This window comes from Danio rerio, chromosome 6, assembly GCF_052040795.2.
Source record: "Danio rerio strain M-AB ecotype USA chromosome 6, GRCz13ab, whole genome shotgun sequence".
NCBI classification, from domain to species: domain Eukaryota; kingdom Metazoa; phylum Chordata; class Actinopteri; order Cypriniformes; family Danionidae; genus Danio; species Danio rerio.
In genome coordinates this window covers 39,694,685-39,717,200 of record NC_141026.1, presented here as the reverse complement: position 1 = coordinate 39,717,200, position 22,516 = coordinate 39,694,685, and the positions used below count along the sequence as shown (strand labels likewise).

At 35.6% G+C, this 22,516-nt stretch overlaps 3 protein-coding genes across 8 annotated transcripts in view; 1 reads left to right on the top strand and 2 right to left on the bottom strand.

The window, feature by feature from the left end:
- The window catches only part of slc9a7 (solute carrier family 9 member 7), a 71,257-nt gene extending 63,650 nt beyond the window's left edge, over window positions 1–7,607 (bottom strand). For 3 of the 4 annotated variants that reach the window (XM_087255627.1, XM_087255628.1, XM_087255626.1), the window contains exon 1: window positions 7,244–7,570. In XM_087255627.1, coding sequence (XP_087111753.1) covers window positions 7,244–7,529 — 286 coding nt within the window. In that variant the 5' untranslated portion in view covers window positions 7,530–7,570. Of the gene's footprint in view, window positions 1–7,243 lie in introns of all 4 variants that reach the window. The other variant, NM_001030077.2, reaches the window with a different exon arrangement.
- The window catches only part of LOC147836428 (uncharacterized), a 719,152-nt gene that overhangs the window by 523,741 nt on the left and 172,895 nt on the right, over window positions 1–22,516 (bottom strand). The window lies entirely within an intron of this gene.
- rp2 (RP2 activator of ARL3 GTPase) lies at window positions 11,143–22,389 on the top strand. Of its 3 annotated transcripts, NM_213446.1 has the most exon segments (6): window positions 11,143–11,483; window positions 14,910–15,578; window positions 19,415–19,529; window positions 19,636–19,721; window positions 21,366–21,479; window positions 21,600–22,279. In NM_213446.1, coding segments are annotated over 4 exon segments (936 nt in total). In that variant the 5' UTR covers window positions 11,143–11,483; window positions 14,910–14,927; the 3' UTR covers window positions 21,450–21,479; window positions 21,600–22,279.

Sequence of the window (22,516 nt, the reverse complement as noted above, 5' to 3'; positions counted from 1 at the left end):
GACCATATCGGATGCACACATTGCAGTATCGATGCCGAAACGATATACTGTGCAACCCTAAACTCCACCACAATTACATCAAGTAAACTTACTTGATATTTTTGACCAAAAAGCTGAATCTCCGTTTAATCCGTGTCTGTCACCGATTGCTATTTTTCAAACATTAATGCATGAGAAGCAGACACACAAGTGTGGGCGGGGAGAACCAGCTCATTTGCATTTAAAGGGTCATTAAACCACCCTCTTTCACTGTTGTCAGTTAGCTCACAAAATGATACACAAACCGTGAGGAGAACCATGATTTTATAGTTTACAAAGTTAAAATAAAAGAAATATACAGTTGGTAATTTAATGCCCTGCTACATTTGTTTTACATAATTTTACACATAACCACAATTTGTTATGTCATTATAAAGAAAATCATGTTTATATAAACACTATAAATGAGGAGGACTTCTCTCCTCCACAATTCCCTGGTCTGAATGCAGACACAGTGTACAGCAGTGCTGCAGGTCTCTTGCACTGAGTATTTCAACCATTAGCCATTCCAGTAAATTCAAGGATTTTAAACATGGGCGAACACAGCAGCACGGATATAGGCGATGTGTCTGAATGGTAGGGAGTTCAACTGATAAAAAAAAAGTCTGTCATTCTTCAATTTTCAAACAGCTCTCCCAACAAAAATGCTTGCTGCAAACCAACACCTTTGCTGTATCGGCCCTGACAGAATTGTGGAGAAAAATGTGCAACAAACCCCATGGATCATGGAAACAAACACATACGACCCGTGCTGTGCGCAGACGCTGTCTCATCCAGTCATTGCATCACAGTTTAGTAGGTGTGCCTTGCTTTCAGAAAGCACATGCTCATGAAAAATTAAGAAGCAGGGTCTTCTCATAGGATGAGAAAACTCAGTTATATAAAATAATGAGAAACCGACGCGTCATCACGCATCACACACTTGCAGTTTTGTGTTAAATCATCGATTTTGATCCCACCCCGATGATTATTCTAGATGAAATTTCAAGATGAAATTAGCTGACAAAAGCTCCAAATTATCCAGCTTTTCCCACAAGTAAAGCTGACATGTGCTAATGTTGTCTTAACTGATGCTCAACACACACAAATCTGTTAAAATAAAAAAATACTCCTGAACATTTAAAGGCACAGGCTACAAAACCAGCTACAATGTCCTCTGAGCCAAAAACTGGCATGTTTTTGCATTGTATAATAAATAATCTGATAGGTATTTTTGAGCTGAAACTTTACAGACACACTGGACACACCAAAGGCTTAACTTGCACCTTGTAAAATGGGTAAAATAGGAGTTCTTTAATACCAATGCTTATTAGCAAAATGTGATTTTACTTTATTGTAATCTGTTATTAAGATAAGAGGTCACACAAAATAGCTCTCCTGTTCAGAACAACCCTATCTGGCTGAATGTCAGGATGACATCATTTCCATGTAGTTTCAGAGATAAGTGTGTGTGTTGCATGTGTGAGCGTGTGTTGTGTAGACAGGAGAGAGTACAAGCACAAACCAGCAGAACAGAGAAAGAATTTCTAATCTAAACATAACTAGACCCTTTGCTGAAAGTCAAAAATACAAATGCAGCACACGGTGTGAAGTGAGGCTTAAATGAGCATGTGCGAGGCATTAGTAATTGGGTTAGCATCACATTTAGAACCAGCCAAAGACAATGAGTGACCTCTGAGACCTCCCGTCCAATCAGAATCCAGCTAAAGCAGCTTATAGTGCTTGTCTGGCCCTGTGCTGTTGTTGTGTATGCCACAGCACGTGACGTCAGAGCAAAACACAATTACAACACTTTACTGGGAATTTCCTGTTTCTCCAGGGGTGGTAGAGTACTGATAGCCCAGTCTAAGCACTGCCTCTGACATACAGTAGAAAACCAAACATACCCAAGTAGACACAACTGTAGCATTACCATCTGTCCATGCAGACTGTGAGCAGGTGTCTCCATTGTCTGGGCCAAGGCATACTAGCCTTGATTTTCGCATGTATAAAAAAACACCTTGTGCAGAACAGGTTCAATGCAATAGACAGCATTGTATTTGAAAGCGATTCATCATCAAAATGAGGGGACAATTAATAAGAAGTGCAAACTATCAAAGCTAATTACACACTTGAGAAAGCTCTGACAGGGTGTTTGATGGGTAGGAATTTAAAAGATTAACTTTTAAGGATGGAACATTGGAAATAAAGTTATAAGGCATTTATAATCAAATTCAGAGATGAGGTGGCTTAGAAGCATTTTCTTTCCTAATATATACATTAGGGCTGCACGATATAAAAAAATATATAATGTTGCAATTAAGGCTGCACAATATAACGTTTTAGCACTGATATTGCAATGTGGGAATGTACAATATTCACATCACAGGATCTGTAATGTGGAGTCAGGGTTATAATTGACTAGGTACATTTGTGGAGTCATATGGAGTCATCAGCGATATCGATGTTGAATTGATATATTGTGCAGCCTGAATGATATACATGACACCTATACATTGCCTTAATGTTTACTGATTGATTGATTGATACATGTACTGATTGAAACATGGGGCGTAACAATTATTTTACATTTTAAAAGTCTGACATTTGTTCTACATTCAGTTCAATTCATGCTTATTTCTATAGTGCTTTTGCAATGTATATTGGGTTAAAGCAGCTTAACAAAGAAGTTATAATAAATTGAAATTTACTAGATTAAGCCTCTTAAGAAACATATAAGTGTTTCTAATAATAAAAAATATGCTCATCAGAACTGTATTCACTTGATTAAAAAGTCAGCAAAAATATAAATGTTTTTTTTAAATATATCAATATAGAAAATACTTCAGTTAAGAAAATGTGTCATTTATTCCTGTAATGACAAAGCTGAATTTACAGCACCATCACTCCAGGTCCACATGATCGAGCAATGCTCTGTATTTTTTGGAAAACACTTATTTCTTTTAGAATTATTTGGTAAGCAGCATTTAATTGCCAAGGAAATATTTTGCAACACTATAAATATATTTACAATAATTTTCAGTCAATTTAATGTGTGCCTGCTGAATACAATAAACTTTTTTTAGAAATAAAACCTTACTACCATTTGATAAAATAAATGTTCCTTTAAAACTCTGAAGTATATACACAGAACTCCAGCAGAAAACGACCTATGAGCTTCACTGTAGGCGTACTGTTAGTAGGAAGTCCCCCAAAACTTGTAAACGGCTGTTATTTAATCAGAAGAAAACCAGCTGCACACAAGGGTATCATGCTGTCCAGTATGTCACACAAATATGTAAAGACCCCTGGCCCCCCGGGTCATCAATTTAGATGCATGAACACAGTGATAAGTTAAATCTATCTACAGCACCAGTTTTCCTTTCAATGTGAAACCAAACGAAACAAAGAACTCTTTATGTCTGAATCAACATATGGCAAAAGTAAAACAAAAATAGACTGACATCAAACAAGTGGCTGGAGAGAATGAAGTAAGAGAGATCTATTAAGTGGCATCTGACTGCAGTATTAAATTAGACAGATCTGAGAATTATAATCCATTTTTCTGCCTATACTGCAACAGTCGGAACCCTCCTGCTTATTAAATCACTCTGGCCAGTGAAAAATTTAACCAAATCAGACAAACTGATTCCACCAATTAAGGGCAGCATAAATCTTACAACTGAAAACAAAACAGGCCAGTAGGTAAATAATATTGAACCATAGTAATTATAGAGCATCTACTAATGTGAGATCTATCATTTCAATTAAAAAAAAAGGCTTGTGAAAACAGAGGTGTTTGCTGACTTTGCTCAAGGCCTTTAAATTTTCACACGTCTTAATGAAGTAGTCCCTTAAAGAGGCTGATTGTCCATAAAAAAACAATGCAGTACAGGATAAGGTGGAGGACTATCTCAATGACAATTTAGTCAACACAAATGTCGGAAAGCAACTTTAATTTCTTTGGATCTGATGAGAAACATTATGTTCTGTTGAGGGAGTGTCGTGGTTTGGGGGATGTTTTCTGCAGCAAGAGTCGTGCCTCTTATACAGCCACATGGCAGAACGAATGCAAATTTTTATCAGAAGATCCCTCGGCAACAGACTGAAAGAAGAATGGAGCAAGATCGCACTAGAGCAGTGTGAGAGACTGTGGCCACAGATGTGCTCAAGTCATTCACAGCAGGGCCCTGGACACCAAGCACTATCTTTTGACAGTTGTAACCTTCAGAAATATATTTAATTTTATTTACTTAATTAATTAATTGAAGTTCCTTGGTTATTTTGTAAAAGACTAGTCTAGAATGGTAGAGCCAAGAATAAAATACCTTAACATTTTGTACAGACGCGACACAGTGTCTTAGTGGTTAGCACTGTCGCTTTACAGCAAGAAGGTTGCTGGTTCGAGTCCTGGCTAGACCAATAGGCATTTCTGTGCAAAGTTAGAGCATGTTCTCTGCGTGTTTGTGTGGGTTTCCTCCTGTGCTCGGTTTCCCCAACAGACCAAAGACATGCAATATAGGTGAATAGAAAAAACTAAATTGGCCGTAGTGTGTGTGTATGAATGAGTGTGTATGGGAGTTTCCCAGTACAACTTCGTAAAACATATGCTGGATAAGTTAGCGGTTTATTCCGCTGTCGCCACCCTTGATGAATAAAGGGACTAAGCTGAAAAAAATATATGAATGAATGAAATTGCTCATCATTCATTGACTAACGATCTCTATGACAGATGTCTGGTAATAGGCTCTTTTTTAAAATATATGTATAAAACTTTAAATTAATTCTGTTCCCTGTACCAAAAGCTTTCATATGACTTCAAAAGACATGGTCTAAAACCAATTCACATGAACTACTTTTAAGCCAATTTGCTCATTTTGGAAGCTTAAAACAGGCTGTTGCCATTAATGGTGTATATGCACACAGACTTTTAAATTTCAGCCAGCCAGCCTCAGCACTTCCAGAGTACTGCATTTCTATTGGCATGGGCAGGTATAAGATTGTGTTGTTATGATAAATTTTTATAGTTTCATTTTATTTTTCCCCCCTTTGAACACAATATATTTTATTTTGAAAAACATATTGTGGATACATAATATGAAAAACAAATTATGGATACAGTAATAATAATAAATTATAACAGTAAACTAAGTGAATCAAATGATTCAAAATGAATTCAAATGAATCATTAACTTCTGCTGTCTTCATTCATTTATAAAACACAGATTTATTTCCAATTTTAAACAACATTTTTTGGATCTTTTATGCTGGAGATAAAAAAACGTAAATAAAAAAATCATACACATACCTTAGGAACGGTATAGCAGAAAAGTTTGGCGGTTTGGAAAAGTCAAGGTTTTTCAGTGGGGTTTTGACTTTTTCAAACTGTGGTATACCTTGAAAAAGTTATCGTCTTTCTATTTAATTTTTATATTGTAAAACTGCCATGTTTGAGGTCTGATCAGTGATCTTCACTGCTGGATAGATATATGACATAAAGTGGGTCTCCGACCAGATAAGAAGCACTGCATTAAATTTAATTTCCCCCGCCATTTGTTACAAAATATGAAAATTTATTTTACCCCAGTATTTTCAATGGAGTTTCTGCAATCGCCTGATGATCCTGACGGCACTAGCAGTTACAAAGTCTTTCTTCTCATGTTACGCTTGAACAGCTAAATAAATAAAGATTGTTTACCTGAATGCATTTTAATTACATTACAACATCAATGCTGTAAAAAGAGACCTTATGAAATTGAAAATTACGTTTTTTCCGGAAGTTTATCATTGGCTGAAGAACACTGGCTGTGCATACAGCCCACTGCATGAAGAAGAGCAATTCCATGCAAATGTCAACCTTGTCATGACAAAAGGTTTTCACCAAAATAGCAAAACCGTTTCTAAGTTTTTTTTTGTTTGTTTTTTGCATAAGCATGTATTTAAAAGTGTCTCTGTCAATGTTTTCAAAAACTTATCTTTGATTTACCAAAGTCACACAAGTGCCAATGTCACACTTGTCACATCCATAACGAAGCTTTTTCCTCATAAATGCAAAATTGTTAAATAAAATAAAATTAAATCAATCTGATTCAATCGTTTTTGTTCTATAGTGAGCCAACTCTTATCTTATAGCTTGGCATTGTTTTCTTTTGGGTTGTGCAGTTTAATTCACAGAATTCTTACAAAGTATGTTGTTTTGGTCACATCCATGATGCATGTTTATTTCCCTTATTTTAAATCTGAAAAATGTTTGCAGATTGATGTTTTTCTGATCCCATAACTCTGTGGTGAGTTGCTTAGTAAAATAAAAACAGAAGTTTCAATATAATGCTTTACATGTACTTTCTCTATGAGTTTACTGCAAATATCATATCCATAATCCTGGAATTGTTCAAACCAGAGCTGCCTTTCCCAAAATAAATCGCAAAACTATAGGCTAATCGTAGAACCATTGTCACTTGAGCTATGATCAACTTAAGCTTAAGATGCTTTTGGAAAATACAGTCCAGTAAAATTAATCAGAAATTATCCCCATTTGGTGCTCCACAGATTAAAAACATGTGCAACATGTTTATGGTGAGGAAGGCAATTTTTAGACCTTCCAATCTGTTTGCTGACTCTTGACCTAGAAGGCATGACATGTTTCTGTGGATTGTTCAAACCTGAAATGCAAAAGCTGACAGCACTCAAAGCCAGAATGAGGAACTGACAACGTGGAGTTATGTCGTGGAGTTATGACTGAAACACATAAAGAAATTAAACCAAGGCGTATAAGAGACCCTAAAAAACAGTTTACGCATATCATTATGCAATATCAAAACACAGACATGTGTCATCTTGTTATCAGCCACGATCATTTTGAAAAGTCACCATGCAAAACCACAAGGAACGCAGTAATATTTCAACAGCACATTGAAATATGATGATATTCGGTCCACGGGGTTTGTATTAGCACTCGTTCAAGCTAGCAAGCTACATGGGCTCATTCATACCAGGCTTAACGTTAGCTAAGGTTTAACGTGACGGTTGTGTCTCAAAACCTAACAAGCTACCTGGTTAGAAAGAAAATGCGCAAAAAAATGTGCGACTAAAAAATATTCAAACCTCATGACTCGATACTATTTCCGCAAGAAAAAAAACGCTGTCACGCTCGGAGACTCGCTCGGTTTTAAAACACAGACGATGTCTGACGTCTTTCGCAATGTTAAAAAGACGGATTTCTCACCGTATATCATTGCCAGTCCGGTTTCGTGCAGGAAGCGCACTCTTCTGTGTTTGAAGAGCCATATTGTGAGTATAGTGAGTGTCAAAAGCAAAATGAATGTGAGTAAATTCACGCTGTCCTGCCTGTGACTTTCCTCTGCTTCTTTCTCCGTTGCAAGTTCTTCTATGCCGCCGTCGTCTGCGCTTATCCGATAACATTGGCTTAAAATGAACACGAAGAGAGGAAACAGCGAGCTGGGATTCGGTAAATATAACGTCCATGGCTTTGGTGCTTTGGCCGCCTCCATGGTGCAGGATGCTGGCGGCGGGTTTCCTCACTCACTGCTTCAGCTGCGTCAGGTACAGTCACAGGCAATAATGGGCATCACAGCAGATCGCTGAGGCTCTTAAAGACACACGCACACCAATTCACTGATGCTGGTACTTTCCACCGAATATCACCAGATTATACCAATTTGGGACCGTAAACTACTTGGTTTTTGTTACTTTTCTGATCTTACAAAGAGGTGTTTATCCGAAAGAATATCTACTGCAATAAGCTTTTAGTTTCACTGTTTACATTTCATGCTGAACACAAAAGAAGATACTTTGTAAAATGTGGGTAAACAAAATGTCAAGTGTCCCCACACTTCATATGGGGAAAAAATACTATGGAATCAACAGAGTTGATTACCCAACAACAAGTTTGTTAGCCATACTGTGTGTTCATCGGAGAAGATACTGATAACATAAGATAGTATTATATGACTTTTATGTTCATACAGGTGGGCGACACAGTGGCTCAGTGGTTAGCACTGTCGCCTCACAGCAAGAAGGTTGCTGGTTCGAGTTACAGCTCAGACAGTTGTGTGTGTGGAGTTTGCATGTTCTCCCCATGTTCATTTGAGTTTCAATCTACAGTCCAAAGACATATATAGGTATAGGTGAACTGAATAAACTAAACTGGCCGTAGTGTATGTGTATGGATGTTTCCCAGTACTGGGTTGCAGCTAGAAGGGCTGCGTAAAACAAATGCTGGATAAGTTGGCTGTTTATTCCGCTGTGGTGACCCCTGATGAATAAAGGGACTAAGCTGAAGGAAAATGAATATTCATAGATTTGGAGCGGAGGGTTAGTAAATGACAGCAGAATTAAAGATTTTGGGTAAATTATGCCTTTTATCTAAATGACGCAATTACTCTAAATTTTTATTGTAGACATATATAATTGATTACGCCTTATTTTTAATGTAATCTAATTACTCATGGATTACTTTTAGGTTACTTTTGGATTTTGTAACTTTCCCTTTCATTAAACAGTCTGAATCAACAAAATAAAAATTAATAGAATGGAAAATGTAAACATGAAAAATAATTGGGGAGAATAAATCAATTAAATAATTTACTGCCATTGTGGAAACAATGATCATCTAATTCATAAAAAGGTACACTTTGGTCAGCGGCAATAGTGGTTAAGTGTGTCGACATAGAAATGTGGGGATTTCTGGGTCGAGGTCTTTTGCTGATTCATCTGCTCTCTCTGCTCCCCATACATTCCTGTCTATACTTTCCACTGTTGTTCAATAAAGATAAAACTCCACTAAAATATTATATAAAAAGTTTTACATTGTAGAATATTTTACATTACGTGAGTACATTTACTACCCAGAGTAGGTTTTAAGTATATTCACAAATGCAATATCCTTACAACTTAAATTTTATAATCTGATTACAAAATCCAGATTACACGTAGGCTAATCCACTATACTGCTTGTGGTGCATGGATGATGTCAAAAACTGTAAGAATAAATCATTGTGGGTTTCCCCAAAATAATCCTCTGGGTTTTTGAAGAGGGTTTTTTAATTTAAGGTTTGGTAAACATAAAATGACCAATTTGCTCAGCAAGGCAAATTACACACATCCATTTTATGTCTAAAATCGTAAAAAAGAATACTGGTTTCTTTAAAAAAAATTCTGACCCCTCTAATGTTACTGACCTTTTAGTTTAGCTGTCACTGTGATTTAAACAAACAGGAATTTTAGATTTCCTTTTTGCTCTTCTGCATGCTGCTTCCTGAAAAACAGGGTAATTTTTTAATGTTCTAAGTACATGTTTAAAACTATTAGTGTACAAATAGAATACATACAAAATTATTGACTTTTGAATAGTATAAAACATAAAATATTTTAGATTTATTCAAAGTTTATGCAAAGTGTTTATGCAAAATGTATAGCCTTTTTGCAGTTTCTAAAAAACTAAATTCTGCTAAATTCTATTAAATTTCAGCTAACCTGTCCAAATACACAGATGCATGCCTGTAGAGATGGTGCTAGAGAGCATTATGTAAGTTACTTGTTTTATCACATCAACAACAAAGCAAGAGTTGAATATCTAGGTGCAGTATCGAGTTTCCTGTATGATATAAATTTAATTCAGATGTGAGTAATGAGTCATAGACACTAATTGTTTAAAAATAAGATTTCTTTAAAATTATTTAGAGAAATGCACATAAGGCAGTGCAACAATTTCCTTGGTGCTATTTAGCTACCTTGGGTGATATACTAAAACATGTTTTAACTTGTTAATATTGTTAATATTGTTAATATTTTAGTTAGATTAATTTTTAGAAATTTCAGGGGAATTCTATTTTCATTATAATTTGGTTGTTTCACATGCAAAAAAAATGAAATGGCATCAGTTTCTTTATAATATAAAAATCTTTCACATACATTTTATGTCAAGCTACATTGTTTGATTGTAAAGAGTGTCAGTAATTATACCATAGATATATTAAATAATTACTGCCAGGATTATGTAAAGATGCTTCTTTGTGTGTGTGCGTGTCCTAAACCAAAAATATGATCAGTGCACTAATATTAATTAAATGCATAGCTATAATGTTTGATAAAACAGAAGTTAAATATTATTAAACAGGCAATATATAAATATAATACTATAATGGATTATACACTATCATTCCTAAGTTTTTAAGTTTGACAACTTTATTAATTCCACCAGGGGCAATTAAATTAGTAGCATCATGATACAAAAACACATAAAAGACAATTCACAAACAAATAATACTAAGAAAAAAGAAAACAACAAGAAAGAATTAAAATGTTTAAACTTTTAATGCTTTCAAACCTTCTTCCAAAGAGCAGAAATACAAAAAAGGCTTCAGAGGATGGGAATCATCTCCTATCACACTTTGAATGTTCCACATCATTTGTTGTTCATGTAACTCTGCTAGACTCCACAGAGGCGATCCAATAATATTGGAGCAAGTCTTAAAGGTGATTTTTGTCGGTAAAAGTGAGGAGAACCAGCATAAAAAGGAAAAACTTATAATGCTCTCATTATAGGTAGTATAAAAACTTCTCAGTGTGTTTTTTACTACTTAGAAAGAGTTCAGTTTCCTAAGACCATACATTCTCTGATGCACTTTCTTAGTAACAGCTTCTAAGTTCTGCTGGAACTTTAATGTGGTGCCAAGATACTTATATTCCTGTACCCTTTTAACTTGTCTTCCATTAAAATTACACCAAATTACATTTTAATTAGAGGGAATCATTGTAATTTATTTTCACTTTAAAAATGAACTATCTTGCCTGAATGAATTCAACTGCATAAGTCCAAATATTATTATTATCTGAACATTAGACATAATATAAAAGAAAAATACAATTAAGAACCATAAAGCGATCAAAATGCAGTAATAATCCATTATAACTGTATTTTATTATTGCATGTGTTGTTATTACACACATGAGTTTGCAAAATGCAGAAATAAAATGTTTTATATACGCCAGTGATGAAATAGTAACACCCCCTCCCTCTTCTCTGATAGATTTCGCAGATAAGGCTCAGCTTTGATTCGCTGTTACCCTAGTAACGCTGTCCGCTGTAATGATTGGCTGGCTCCAGGGTCAAGGAAACGGGAAGCGCACAGGTTGCGTGTTCTTGATTACTTTCTGGGGAGGAGAAGAAGCCAGAGCGCGACTGCGGCGGATCGACACTTTCAGAAACGCCTGGTATTTACAACCGGAGGGGCGTGCTGACAAATAGCACAACTCGTCGTCCATAAATGGGGTGCTTCTTCTCCAAAAAATCGAGGAGGAAATCTCCCAAAAAAGACGCTGCTTTACCCACCGGGGACGAGAGCGCTACGGGCAATGACCTCGCCGAAACCAACAACACTGCGCTGGGCAGCAACAGCAACCAGGAGGCTCCAAAGCAATACAGCTGGGACAAACGAGAAAAGGTACGACGCTGACATTTTGAACGTGTTTTGTTTTCTTCAGACATATCCAATAGGTGCCTGCATTAGGAATGAAACAGATATTGTCATATGCGTTAGCACAGTTCGCCTTGTTGAAACCAATTTTCTGCCGTTCACTACATTTGTAATCAAGCTAGCGAGGGGTTTGGTTCTTCCTTATTCTTCAGTGTTTATGGATTTATATCACACTTGTTTTCGATTAACCACCGATATTAGAGTCTCTTTGCGATTATAGGTTTTCTAATGCTATGGTAAATTATAGACCGAGCTTATTATCGGCTTAAAGTCAGGCACGTAACTTGTTTGCCTGGCGCTTGCCCAGATAGCGCTGTGTTGGGGATTAGCACATAAGTGGTGTCGCCATCAACATGTATGACAGTATATAAGGGAGGGTGGGAGTGTCTGTTTGTTAGTCCCCTGAAACCACAAAACTATCACCAAGCTTTAATAGCTTTCAAGTGTCCGGAAGTACGAATCTATTACGTTTAAATATTGCCCTGGTCGATGCACTCAAGTCAGATGAAAGGCAGTAAATGCACGAGACGAGTTTGTCAGTTTTCTAATGCGTCAACAGATTTGATGGATTAGACCAGTAGTTTTCAAGCAGATGAAGGCCCAGTAAAGGGCCTAAGCAAAGTCCAATATCCTATTTAGTTAAAAGATTTTAATCTAAAAAGAAAAATACGAGTTTACAGTAACGTTAGCTAAATTTAAACGAGAATGAATATTTAATAGCCCTGTACCTCTGTGAGCTTGCTGTGGTTTGTAATATATGGTATGTGGTCAAAGTTGACATAAATTAAAAGTTCATCATATGCACGACGCACATCCTGTGAACATCAATCCACGATCATGAATTATCAATCATATGATTCATATACCAAATTACTCCGTAGATTTTCAGTGTTTGTTTTTATCACTGACATCTGAAATTAACAGACTGAATATTTGAAGCAGTATTTTCTGGAAAGTTTGCTTCGGCATGCTGCTGCATTATCCATACTAATTTTATTCCCATGATGTTTGAAATAATGTCACACCAATCCATTCTTTGATTGATTTAACCTTAAGTATATTGGGGCTTTTTTCTCCATTAATTTAGTCCACTTAAATAAAGTGCTTCCTCAATCAAAAACACATTCAGCAAAGGATGCATAGAACCAACCCCCACCCTATTTCTTCTTCTTCTTCTTTTAAAATAGTTTGTTAATCTCAAATGTCACAATACTAAAGATAAGATCTGTTGCCGTTTCAGTTTGAACAAGACTACAGCCGCAGCAAGCACATTAAAAGCTATACTACAATGGTCTCAAACTCAATATCTGGAGGGCCGCAGCTCTGCATAGTTTAGGTTCAACCACCTCTAACTGACACCTGCTTAATAGTCTCTAGTAGTCTTGAACACCTTGATTAGTTGGATCAGCTGTGTTTGATCAGGGTTGGAGCAAAACTGTGCAGAGCTGCGTCCCTCCAGAAATCAAGTTTGAAACCTATGCTATACTGTATGTAAATATCTGGTGTGGTAGCCTAAATATCATAGATCATAGTTTGACATAGTTATTACAGGTTTGATCCCTGGTTGGAAGGGATAATCTGTAAGCTCAAAAGGGCTATTTAGCAAGAAGGTTTTCATGGTGTTGCTAGGAGATTATTAGGTGTTTTGGAGTTGTTTCTAAGTGGCTAACGTTATAGCATTTACTGACCCAAATCAAGAGCTCTTGCCAGGTGTTGGTCCATAGATGCAACACAGATCTGCCTTTCTGATCTGTATTTGCCAGACAGAGATTCGCACAGCACCTCAAAAAGAAGATTTGATGTTGCCTATATCAAAATGTAACTCTTTTTGACAAAGTATAATTATTTAATATGATGTTTATTGAACATTACAATTGTATAAAAAAGTGCATATTGTTTGCATATTCATATATTGTGCTTTTGTTAGTATCTTAAATATAGTTCATGCTCAGGAAGGAAATTCATTCATTCATACAAATAGTCAAAAGTTGTACATCAGCATATCAATATATAACATACACAATCAACTCTAAACATGTAATCCAATAATGAGATGTAAATAAACATACAAATTATTGTTTCTTCAATATATGTTGTACTTTAACATGATTTAAAAATGATGTATGAACAATTCAGTAAGCCTAAACTGCTTCAGTCCAGTAAATGTTCATCTGAGAATATTCATAACAATAAAAAAGGACTGATGTTCTATGAAGTGGTGGTAGGACTGCATGATACTGGAAATTAAAAAAATCTAACATTGCAATATTTTGTTATTCTGCAATATATATTGTGATATGAAAACAATTTCACCAGATTACTTGAATATCTCTATTTTGGAAGAATTCTAATCATTTTTTTAGATTGGCTTGGTTGATTCTGCAGTGGGAGTGCATAGTCATAAAATCTAATACACAATCTGTAAGTAGAATAAAGAAAAATATACAATTCAGGGTTCAAGGATTCTATTCTACTGGCCCAGACAAAATTTCACTAGCCTCAACAACAACAACAACAAAGAAGTGAAAAGCTATTTCTTAGCCACATATTTTCAATAAAGCCAAACATACTTGTATACATAATTTTTTTTTATACATAATTTTTTTTTTCAACAAAACTTTTCTTTAAATACAACTGACAGTTTAAAAATGTACAATTATGATGTAAATGTATGGAGAAAAAAAAGTATTTATTTATTTGATCCAAGTGCGATTGCCGGATTCAAATATGCTGAACGAACCGCGCTAACTTGGCAAACAAGACAGGTTCTGAAACAAACGTCTAGGTGTAAAAGCACGCAATTGACATACAGCTGCAGCTAAATTAAATTTTGGTGACAAGGCGGCACTGGACCAGTAACGATACTGCCTACTGTCCCAAGCATCTCGCAAGCTAGTATCGGGCCATCAGGCAGTCCTTACTGTCGAGCCCTGTATTTGAGATGAACAGTGTTTTAATATTTTCCCAGTCTAACAGTATTCAGGCACAGTAATTGAATAATAAAGATACAAATAATTCAATAAAATTAATCATTATTAAAGTCACAAACGGTAACATTTCTTACATCTGAGTGCTTTTAAAATCATTACACAGTCACAGGCCTTCAAAACACATGCGGTATCGATGCTGAAATGACATTGTGCAACCCTACCTGGTGGTAGAGAGATTCTTTAAATTAATTGAAAAGGACTTTTGCTAAACAGGATAATCATTCATCTGTATTATGTCAAGCCCCACTTACTAAAACAAGGTATTTTAGTAGTTTATACTAAGTATAACGGAACAATAAGTTAATAGGAAGCCAGAGAGCAAAGATCGGCAATCATGTTTTTTTTTTTACAGCTTTTTAAGTTCTGCTTTTAGCAACACTAACATGTGTGTTTTTACTTGCAGGTCGACCCCAAAGACTTTATGCTGACAGGCCTCAAGAATGAGACCGTGGGCAGGTTACCAGGCAAGCTCAACGGTCAGCAGTTTGTCATTCAGGACTGCGAAAACTGTAACATATTTGTGTTGGACCATTCGGCAACTATTACCATCGATGACTGTGTGAACTGCCGCATTGTGTTAGGTCCGGTCAAAGGCAGTGTGTTCTTCAGAGATTGTAAAGACATCAAATGCGTGGTGGCCTGTCAGCAGTTCCGCACGAGAGACTGCAAGAAAATGGACGTCTTTTTGTGCTGCGCCACCCAGCCCATAATCGAGTCTTCTACAGGCATGAAGTTTGGCTGCTTCCAGTATTACTACCCTGAGCTGGCTTTCCACTTTAAAGATGCAGGTCTCAGCATTTTTAACAACAACTGGAGCAATATTCATGACTTCACACCTGTCTCTGGAGAAACTAACTGGAGTCTCCTGCCAGAGGATGCTGTTGTCCTGGACCATGTGCCTCTTCCAGATCCTGAGTCAGAGTTCAAGTCTGTGAGAATTGCTACTGAAGCAGGTCGGAGTATAGTGCCTCTGACTAAAGGGAGCCGGCGAACAGAGAGCGAAGAGTCTTGTCTGTTTGTGTTCTTCGCTGGAGACTACACCACTGCTAATGCCCGCAAGCTCATCGATGAGGTTAGAACTTATTTGTGACGCTGCAATACCAAACCATGATGTGGACAATCCAACATCAAACTAAAAATTACTTTAGGGGTATTTAATGTGTCTTTGCTCTTTGGGTAAGGGATACATAAATATAAACAGTAACAGGGGGGGGAGGGTGAAAACATTATTTTAAAAGCCTTTATTAACATGAGTATTCCATTAGAACTGGACCTATGAGTTTCAGCAAACACTCGCCTTCATCAGGGTAGCATTCATTGGTAGGTGCAGTTCTAATGGGAAAGATGTTAATAAAGGCTTTTTTTACATTTCACTTTTTATCAAGTGCCTTGGACTTATAATTTTGCTGTTTATCATGATGTGAACAATATTTGGTAAGATAGGACTATTTGAAATCAGGAATCTGAGAATTTGAGGTGCCAATTGATACAGAAATTTTGAAAATGTCAATTTCCCACTATCATTCGAACGCTGTTGAGCACGTTCTTTAACACAGCTGATAGCCTATTGTATTGAGATGTGCAAACACAGATACGTGGACACCGGAGCATTTCAAATCTGTATTGATCAGTCGATTTGTCAGCAGATTGCTCGTATATCAGCTCATAGAGAGAGATCAGCTGATTGAGACTATTTTGAAATGCTCTAGTGTCCGTGTATCTGTGTTTGCACCTGATGAACAGTGGTAAAAAATGGTGAACTGATGACCTTCTAGACCAGGGGTCACCAACCCTGTTCCTGGAGAGCTACCTTCATGCAGATTTTAGTTTCAACCCTGACCAAACACACCTGTTTGTAATTATTAAGTGCTGCTTTAGGTACTATTAATTGGTTCAGGTGTGTTTGATCAGGGTTGGGACTGAATTCTGCAGGAAGGTAGCTCTCCAGGAACAGGGTTGGTGACCCCTGTTCTAGACTAATCACAGTCATTTCCATTGAGCTATCAGCGGTGCTTAAGAACACACTCAAAAGAGCTCAAACGATGTTTTTAAAGTTTTTGTACCAATTGGTACTGAACTTGATACTTCTGACAACCATTTTCGAAGAGTGCAAAAAATCAAAATATTGAGAAAATTGCCTTTTAAAATGGTCCAAATTGAAGTTTTAGCGATTTTATTTATTTTTTTATTTTTATTATTATTTTTTTATATACTACTAATCTAAAATAGGTATTTTTAAGAAATGTGTCTTAAATCTTTACTTGATATCCTGGGTTGGCATAAAAGAAAAAACAATAATTTTGACCCACAGTTTATTTTTGTCTTTTGCCAAAAAATGTACCTGTGCTACATAAGTCACATTTGATTGAACGAATGCTTTCGAATGGTCACTCATGTTTGCTACATTTGTTATTTGTGAAGTTCCTAAAGCTGGAAGTGAATCGGAATGATACACCATTTCCCAATATGGCATTTCTAAAGAAAAGCTTTGTGCTTGCATCTTCAGTTTAACCTCTAATAGAAAAACTTAGTCATAGTAAATTTCCCATGTACTTTCTTCAGTAACTCCACCTTTTTAAATAGAAAACAGGATGTATACCATTTCCACTTTGCTTACAATGTTAACAATATTAATACTTTTTCTTTTTTTCCATTTTGTGTTTGACTGATTGCTGACCTTTACGCCCAAACATAGGCTCCATATCTGACTTGGTGTCCTTTTTTTAGTTATGTACTTGCATAAGTTAAGGAAGTTGTTAACTATCTGAAAATATCTTGTGTATCGTTAACAAAAATAGGATGGACCAAGCAGTGGAGGGATGCTCTAAGCTGTGCTTTACAGTTATTTTAATGACTGAATGCTGGAATTGCTGGATTGCTCTGTGGCTCCAGGTCATGAGTCCAATTTGTATTTATAGAGCATTGCATATTTATGATCAAATTTACAAACAATGCAGAATGAAGCTGTTATTACAATAACTGTGAAAGTATAAGAAATTGCAAATAAGTGCTCATTCTGATGTTAGTAATGGGTCAAGTTTTCTTTTTTGTGAAAGAAATACAACTATCCTTGATCTATAAGCATCAGCATTTTATTTTTTTTTAAAAAAACGTAACTTTGAAATGTGGATTACAACAGAAATAAAAAGGGCCACAGATATAGTGAATTAATCTGAAAACTGAATCCAACCATGCGTTCAATAAGTTAGTTCTATGTAATCAAGCTAAAGGTTCGCAAACTTTTAGAAATCATCTAAAAATGATTAATGACGGGGAGTGACTGAAGCTGACAGAGAATCAACTGTCATCTGTCTGACCTTTTTGTCACCAGTTCCATTTGAAAATCTGTCACTCTGTACTTTTATTTCTTGGGTGTGTGATACTGACAATTATATCTCTATTTTTGTATTTTGTGATTCATTGAGTCTCATTCTAAAATGCTAATTACTGGTCAATTTTCTAAAATCAACTTTGAATCTGTTATTGTGAACTCTGTTGGTCATTATGGAACTTATGGCCAGTCAAAGAGGATTTAAAACACTAATGTGGCTCTAAGAAGTAGAGAGAACTGCTTCTGCTTTATATGGAACTATTTCCAGAGAGTATTACTATTAGATGACTATTTTATTTAAAATGTGACTTGCTCTATATTAGCTTTTTTCTTAAACTGCTATACGAAATCAATACCATATTTGTTAATGTGCTCACCTCACACACCGATATTGTGCAAACAGGTGGACTGACAATATTTAACAGTATAATAATAATAATAATAATAGTTATAATTATTTATTTTTTTACTTGTATGGGTGCATTTGCTTTCATAACATAACTTTATTCAAATAGGCTTTATCAGTAAATTTTCTAATTTTTTCCCCAAAAAAATGTAAATAGGCACAACAACTCCAAAAATGACAAAATATTTTTTCATTACAGTTTTTGTTTTAACTAATAAAGAGTGTCTAAGTTTGAAATGTAACCTGTTGTGGGAACATAAATAAATATTTAGCTCTTTTTGGAGCTGTGGTGTGCCTACTTGATTTGTTTGGTTTGTGCACAACATTAAGCTTATTGCTTTCTAGATGTCCTCTCATGAGCTTTTTTTGCAATTGAGTGGCATACTCCATGTCAGATTGCAAACCATTAAGACAACATCTTAGGGCTTTTTTATAAACAGATACTGCAATTTTTTTTTTTGTCAAGCTTCATCTCAATATTTTGTATCATAGCTTCTTACTGCTGAAATGCAGTGAGTGTTAGTGAAAAAAGCAACTGAAACGATGCTCATTAACAAATTTTGTTCAAATTTGTTTATAAATATTCAGAAATGAAACACAATTTTTTCTCTACAGCAGACAGTAGTGAGTTATGGTGTTAGTTATCTCCTGGTGCCTTCATGATGTTTTTTTTCTTATGGTGTAACAACTGCAAACAACTCTGAAATTGTACTTTGCTGTTGCTTGCTACTAGATTGAGTGCCACTGGCAATACTTTTAATTGAGTTTTTAGCAAGACACTCCTCATATCTTGCTGTCTGTGGTGCTTTTTTTTGGTGCTGGTTGTTGTATTTCCTCATGCTATGGCAAAAATTCTGCAACAGCTCTCACAAATTACCTGTTTTTGTTCGGAGTCTGTGACTTAGAAACCAAAAATTTTCCCTAATCGCAATGTTTCAAAACGCGATTGCGATTTAATTACGATTAATTGGACAGCCCTACAACAATTACAATACATTTGTAGGCTATAAATATTGGAAACCACATGCAGTTGTCATTTACAGTTATCAATAAAGCACACACATCTAGACATGTCCACCAAGGGTTATACAATAAGAGTAACCAAGTGAATTCTCAAAAACTTAATATATTTAAGAAAATAAAAGTATTTTTTGTATCCACCTCTATGCAGGCAACTGCTAAAGGCTTTGTCCTGATTCAGACTAAAGAGGTTTCCATGCGCCCTGAGGATGTGAGCCGAGTGTTCCAGAATAATGCAGAGAGCCTTACTGAATGGATCACCAAAGGTACTTTAATGCATTGTGTTATAATACATTAAGGCATGGACAGCCTCTTGAGATATAAATCTGATCCATTTGTGAGTCATAACAAAATGCTGCGTGTTCCCCTCAGGTCCAGTGGTAGCGCTTGAGCTGAATGGAGACGGTGTGGTGGAAGCGTGTCGATCCTTTGCCAATGAAGTGTTCAACGGAACACAGGTAAATATAAAAGAAAACATTGGTTTCTTATTTATTAGGGGTGTAACAGATCACGTTTGATCCGTGGTTCGTACTGATCACAAATCACAGTTCGGAAAACTTTTTTTGAACTTTTAGGTTAATCTAACATTTATATCAATTGCAGAGAAATCGCCTCCCACGTCATTCAAATCACATTTATGAAAGCATTTTAGCTTCCCTGCAAAATCTAATGATGACAGAAAAAGTTGTGGTGGGATATAAATGCTTTCTTTGGGTATTAATTAAAGGTGTTTTCTGTCACTGCTTGTTTAGCCTGCATTAATGCATTCAGTGTAAAGCTTCACGATTAAACATTAAAAGATCGTGATCTCAAATTAAACCCGCACAACGAGAATGATAAATAATAATAATGATTATGATGAATGTTTGTTAATCCTAAGCGCTGCATTCAAATCTGCATTTGATCAAGAGAGATTCAGTTTTTACACCTTTTTCAATTTAATTCACCTTTATTTGTATGGCACTTTTACAATGTAGATTGTGTCAAAGCAGCTTCACATAAAAGATCATAGTAAATTGAAACTGTAGTTCAATTTTCAGAGTTTAAGTTCAGTTTAGCTCAGGTGAGAGTGGTTTAATAATCACTATAGAGAGTCCAAACAATAAAGAGCAAATCCATTGATGCGTAGCTCTACAGATCCTGAACCATGCAAGCCAGTGGTGACAGCGGCAGGAAAAAAACCTTCACAAATTAATCTAGTTTTTGGCAAAAGTGAAGAAAAAACCTTGAGAGAAACCAGACTCAGTTAAGCACGACCATTTCCATTTCTCCGCTGGCCGAACATCTTGTGCAGAGCTGCAGTCTCAGCGGCGGTGGCTGGAAGCTGACCTGAAGCAAATCCATCGATGCGTAGCTCTACAGATCCTGAACCATGCAAGCCAGTGGCGACAGCCGCGAGGAAAAAAAACGTCACCAATTGGTGAGAGTGAAGAAAAAAAACATTAGTTAGTTAATAACAATTAAATAACACAGAGGTACTGAAAGAGCACAGTTTATAGTTCAGATATTAACACTGATGTTAATGGTAAAGACTAAAATCACCGTTTAATGAATCTTGATGCTGGTGAATGTTGTAGCAATTACATTGTGTAACCAATAGGTGGTGACAAACAACCATCAAAATTACGTCACTGAATAGGTTTTCAGAAATCATCCACCTATAACGAAACATGAAGTTTATTTTGTGCATTGTTGAATTGTTAATTAAAAGCATTATGATTTGTTGTAATGTTAGATTTCTATATTAAGCATTATCAGCAGCAGTAGCAAACATCATTTTTCGTATTGAATATTTTCCTTTTTTTTTTTTTTTACAGCTGGTTCATTCTTTATTTTTTAAAATGACAGGTTCTAAGTTCTGTTTGTTAAAAGCAATGCTTTTTGCTTAAATACTTTTGTATAAATGGAAAGCAAATGACATTTGTCTCCTCCTTTTTTGCTGATCCTAAAATGGTCTGATCCGTGACTCAAAAATCGTAGTGTGATTCGAACCGTGAGATTTGTGATCTGTTACACCACTAGTATTTATTGAGGATGCCCTGTAAAAGTCTATTTAAGTATATTTAGTCTTTTTTCATGCTTTTTTCTATGTTTTCCTGCAGCTGTTTGTTTCTGAGAGCAAAAATACATCCTCGCGTGATGTTGACAACTTTTTCAACTTTGCTGACATGCAGATGGGCCTGTGAAACTGGGGCAGAGGGTCAGCTCAATTTAACGTGGGTTCAAATTTTCTTGGTTTTGTCAATTTTGATACAGTATAATGAAATTACATCATATGTGATGCCACTGAGACCATTTAATGGGTTAAAACCACTATTCACTTTTTTTTCCTCCAGAAAAAAAACAGAAAATTGTTCTAGGGTGGATCTGACAATTTGACATTTTCATGTTGATTATATTGACATATTGTCAGCGAGTTTATTTGGATCCAATCAAGAAGGCAAGTGCCTTTAGATAGAGTACTAGAACTAAAGTCTAATCAAACATTGCTGTGGACAATTTCATCGCTTATGCTGAAAATAATGAATTTGATTATATAGATATTTATTGAATTTCCTTTTTTTTCATAAATGTATAGCTGGAAATTGTTTTACTCTGTCTTGGCTGTATACAGTACGTCTCCTTTACTTAGTGTATAGTCATCATGCCTGTGTATATTTGTTAGATGTAAAAACAATATTGTTCAGATTTTGTCACATGCCTAAAAACATGAATTGTATTGAATTAGATTTTTTTATATGACCGATATAAATGTATTTTATTTTACAGTTAGCATAGCTTTTTATTTGTATGTTTTTTTCAGTATTGTCTTGTTTTTCAAATGACATCTGTTTTTATTGTATAAGTTTTTACAGTAGCACTGTTCTGAAAAGAATGTAAATGCTGAAACTGATAGGTCGAATGTACTACTAAACAGGAGCATTAATCGTCTCCTTTACATTGTTCTATTTTTCTAGGATCATTTTAAAGAGCACAACAACTTTTCTGTGACCAGAATCATTTGTACACTTCAAAAGAAAAAATAGTGATTTTTTTTTTTTCTTCTAAATGTTCCTATTTGTACAAGACAGTTTTTTAGGGATGAATAATAACTGTGATTTGTCAATACAATCATACTGATCGAAAGTTGTCTCATCTTTTTTCCACATGCAAATAAGCACAACACTAAATGTGAATGTATTACGACAAATGCCAACTAGTGAATAGTTTTGTTAGTTGAGTACATATTTGCTCAGAGAAAGAGATTGTGAGT

What these genes read in the sequence shown, in the direction of transcription:
- rp2 (XM_087255364.1), top strand. Translation starts at nt 11,307, where the DNA reads ATGGGGTGCTTCTTCTCCAAAAAATCGAGGAGGAAATCTCCCAAAAAA. An exon ending in GCTGGGACAAACGAGAAAAG is followed by an intron (nt 11,484 to 14,909) that starts GTACGACGCTGA and finishes TTTTACTTGCAG; the next exon opens with GTCGACCCCAAAGACTTTAT. An exon ending in CCCGCAAGCTCATCGATGAG is followed by an intron (nt 15,579 to 19,414) that starts GTTAGAACTTAT and finishes ACCTCTATGCAG; the next exon opens with GCAACTGCTAAAGGCTTTGT.